Below are 2,923 nucleotides of genomic sequence, written 5' to 3' on the forward strand. Positions count from 1 at the left end.
TCTATATGCATTGTATTTCAACGCGTTGGAGTGGGTTACCAGCATCTCTCGCTGAACAGATATATTTGGCTTTCAGGCACAGAAGATTAAGTCACTGGAGCGCGCTAGAACTCGGAGTGTAGAAATAGATAGTTTCCCTTTCGGCCTGCGTGCCATGTTTATACATTTATGCTTTTGAGGATATTAGTTAGTTAGCCTGTGCATCTGGGTTCTCTAGCCCAGGTGTGGCAGAGCACCCCGAACACTTGTATTATATTCTGGGATTTAATAAGATTCTACCTTTATTATAAGCTTTAAAAAGTCTTGAAAATCTGGGGTGTTACACTATAAATAGCCCCTAATATAGCTCTTCTCTGTAACATTGACAATTCTCAGATAATACAGTGTCTTCTTCTTCCTTTTTCTCCAAGAATCTTCTTCCATTATTCTGTAAATAACCTTCCAAATATGGTATCAGAGTTACGCAATCGAAGCTTTGCAGCTGTCGTTTAAGCAATTGGCGACGACAGCGCGACGGCACCAATGCCAGGACAACAGCATCAGACACCGGCCAATTCATCTCTCCATCGACCTACTAATGCAGAAGACTATCGCAATCCTTTGTTTATCCATATCAATGAGAATACGAACGTCGTACTTGTTAGTCCGCCTCTCTTAGGAGTAAATTACAGTTCGTGGAGATGGCTCTTCAAGTGAGGAACAAGTGGGGACTGATCAACGGCACGATTCCGTCTCCGGCAATAGATGATCCTGAGTTCAAAACTTGGAATCGATGCGATATTATGGTAAGATCTTGGATCCTTAAGTCTATTAGCCCATCAATTGCTCAAAGTGTTATGTACATTGGACGAGCTAGAGATATTTGGAAGGATGTGAAGAACAGGTTCTCCCAAGCAGATCCGCATAGGATCTCTCTTCAGGACGAGATTTATAATCTGAAACAAGGCTCCTATAGTGTAACTAATTATTACACTCACTGCATAACTCTGTGGGAAGATATGAGTATCTTGAGACCACTTCTAATTTGTGAGTGTACTCCTAAATGTTCCTGTGAACTGATTACTAGGATCAGAAAAGAAAAGATGAGGATAATGTGATTCATTTTTTGAAAGGCTTAAATGAGGAGTTTGCTAGTATAAAATCAGGAGTACTTATTCTAGATCCAATGCCTCATGTGGATAAGGTTTTTGGTATGGCTATCAAATTAGAAAGACAATTGTTGGGTGCTGGAAACATCAATATCGTCAAGGAACCTATACATGCTAATGCAATACTTACTGAAGCAATGACTGATAGAGTGATTGCTGTTGTGGGAAACTTGAACACAGGAAATAATGTAAGGAGGTTCATTCCTAATAGTGCTAACAAGTATTCAAAATGCACCTACTGTGGAATGATAGGTCATACGATTGAAAGATGTTACAAAAAACACGGATATCCACTAGGTTGGATACCAGGTTATAAAACCAAGAATAAGCAGACTCAAAATCTGGGAAACACAATATCTGCATATGTCATCACCAATCAACCTACTACTAGTACCGGTCAAGACATTGGCATTGGGATTTCATCTGAACAGTTTCAAAAGCTGGTGTCCATGATACAAAACAAAGTTGGCCACACTGTTCCAAACACATCCACTGCAGCCACAGTTACCACCACAGCTTTTGGTTTGACAACAAACCTTAAGGCCACAGGGAGGCAATCATCTGAAGGTGAGTATACCTTTGTTGCTACCGTTAATACGTTGATGAAACAATCTAATGTTTGGATATTGGACACTGGGGCAACAGATCACATAGTTTGTAGTTTGAGTTATTTTGATGAGTATGTCAATGTTTAGTGTACTATGGTTAATATGCCAAATGGTGATCATGCTCCCGTCACACATATGGGGAATATAAAACTCTCTGAAGGTTTTTGGTTACAAAACGTGCTCTATATTCCTACTTTTAGCTTTAACATTGTTTGAGTTAGTAAATTGACTAAACGCTCACCATGTAGTTTAATTGTGATGGCTGATAAATGCTTAATCCAGGAGGGACCTGGTACGAAGATGATTGGTTTTGCTAAAGATGAGAAATGACTCTATCACTTGATTAATCCACCCCAGAAGAAAGAGAGTTTTCCTTCATTTTCTACTGAAATGCAGTGTTGTTCTGTGAGTTTAGAAGTTTGGCATTATAGACTTGGGCATTTCCCTATTAATAAGATGCATTTTTTACATGATGTTCAGTGTTCTTTTCCTACTAAGGATTTGATTTGTGACGTTTGCCATTTTGCAAAGCATAAGAGGATGAGTGTGGAATGTGATTGATTGAATTGAACAACCGTAAAGAGATACAGAGATACAAGATAAAAAGTTCCTATCTAATAGGCTAAGGAATAGATAAACTAATCTATGCCACAGGAAACAATAATTAAATACATAATATGACTATACTAACACTCCCCCTCAAGCACAAGGTTGGTGAGCTGCAACATTGAGTTTGTCCTGAAGTGTCCCGAAGCGCGCTACCGGAAGCGGTTTGGTGAAGATATCCGCTAGCTGGTCCTTCGTAGAGACAAAATTGACCTGAAACTCACCAGAAGCCACCTTGTCCCCAACGAAGTGGTAATCAACCTCGACATGCTTGGTGCGAGCATGAAAAAGTGGGTTCACGCATAGTTAAGTGGCGCCGAGATTGTCGCACCACAGAGTCGACGCGGTGGAGGAGTGTAAGCCAAGCTCACGTAGCAAGGAAACGACCCAGGTAACCTCGGCACACACATCGACTAGACCTTTATACTCAGCTTCTGTTGACGAGCGAGCCTTAGTCCGCTGTTTGCGGGAGACCCATGAGATCAGATTGGAGCCCAAAAACATGGCATACCCGTTGGTGAACTTCCGATCAACAGGACACCCAGCCCAATCAGAGTCAAA

At 40.9% G+C, this 2,923-nt stretch overlaps 1 protein-coding gene across 1 annotated transcript; it reads left to right on the plus strand.

The window, feature by feature from the left end:
• The first annotated feature begins 676 nt into the window (after window positions 1–676).
• On the plus strand, window positions 677–2,232 carry LOC109163006. Its single transcript, XM_019311728.1, has 2 exons — window positions 677–1,715; window positions 2,039–2,232. Exons 1-2 carry the CDS (start codon window positions 1,166–1,168, stop codon window positions 2,071–2,073), a joined length of 585 nt encoding a protein of 194 aa, XP_019167273.1. The 5' UTR covers window positions 677–1,165; the 3' UTR covers window positions 2,074–2,232.
• The last annotated feature ends 691 nt before the right edge of the window (window positions 2,233–2,923 follow it).

Source organism: Ipomoea nil, unplaced genomic scaffold, assembly GCF_001879475.1.
Source record: "Ipomoea nil cultivar Tokyo-kokei standard unplaced genomic scaffold, Asagao_1.1 scaffold2975, whole genome shotgun sequence".
Classification (NCBI taxonomy): Eukaryota; Viridiplantae; Streptophyta; class Magnoliopsida; order Solanales; family Convolvulaceae; genus Ipomoea; species Ipomoea nil.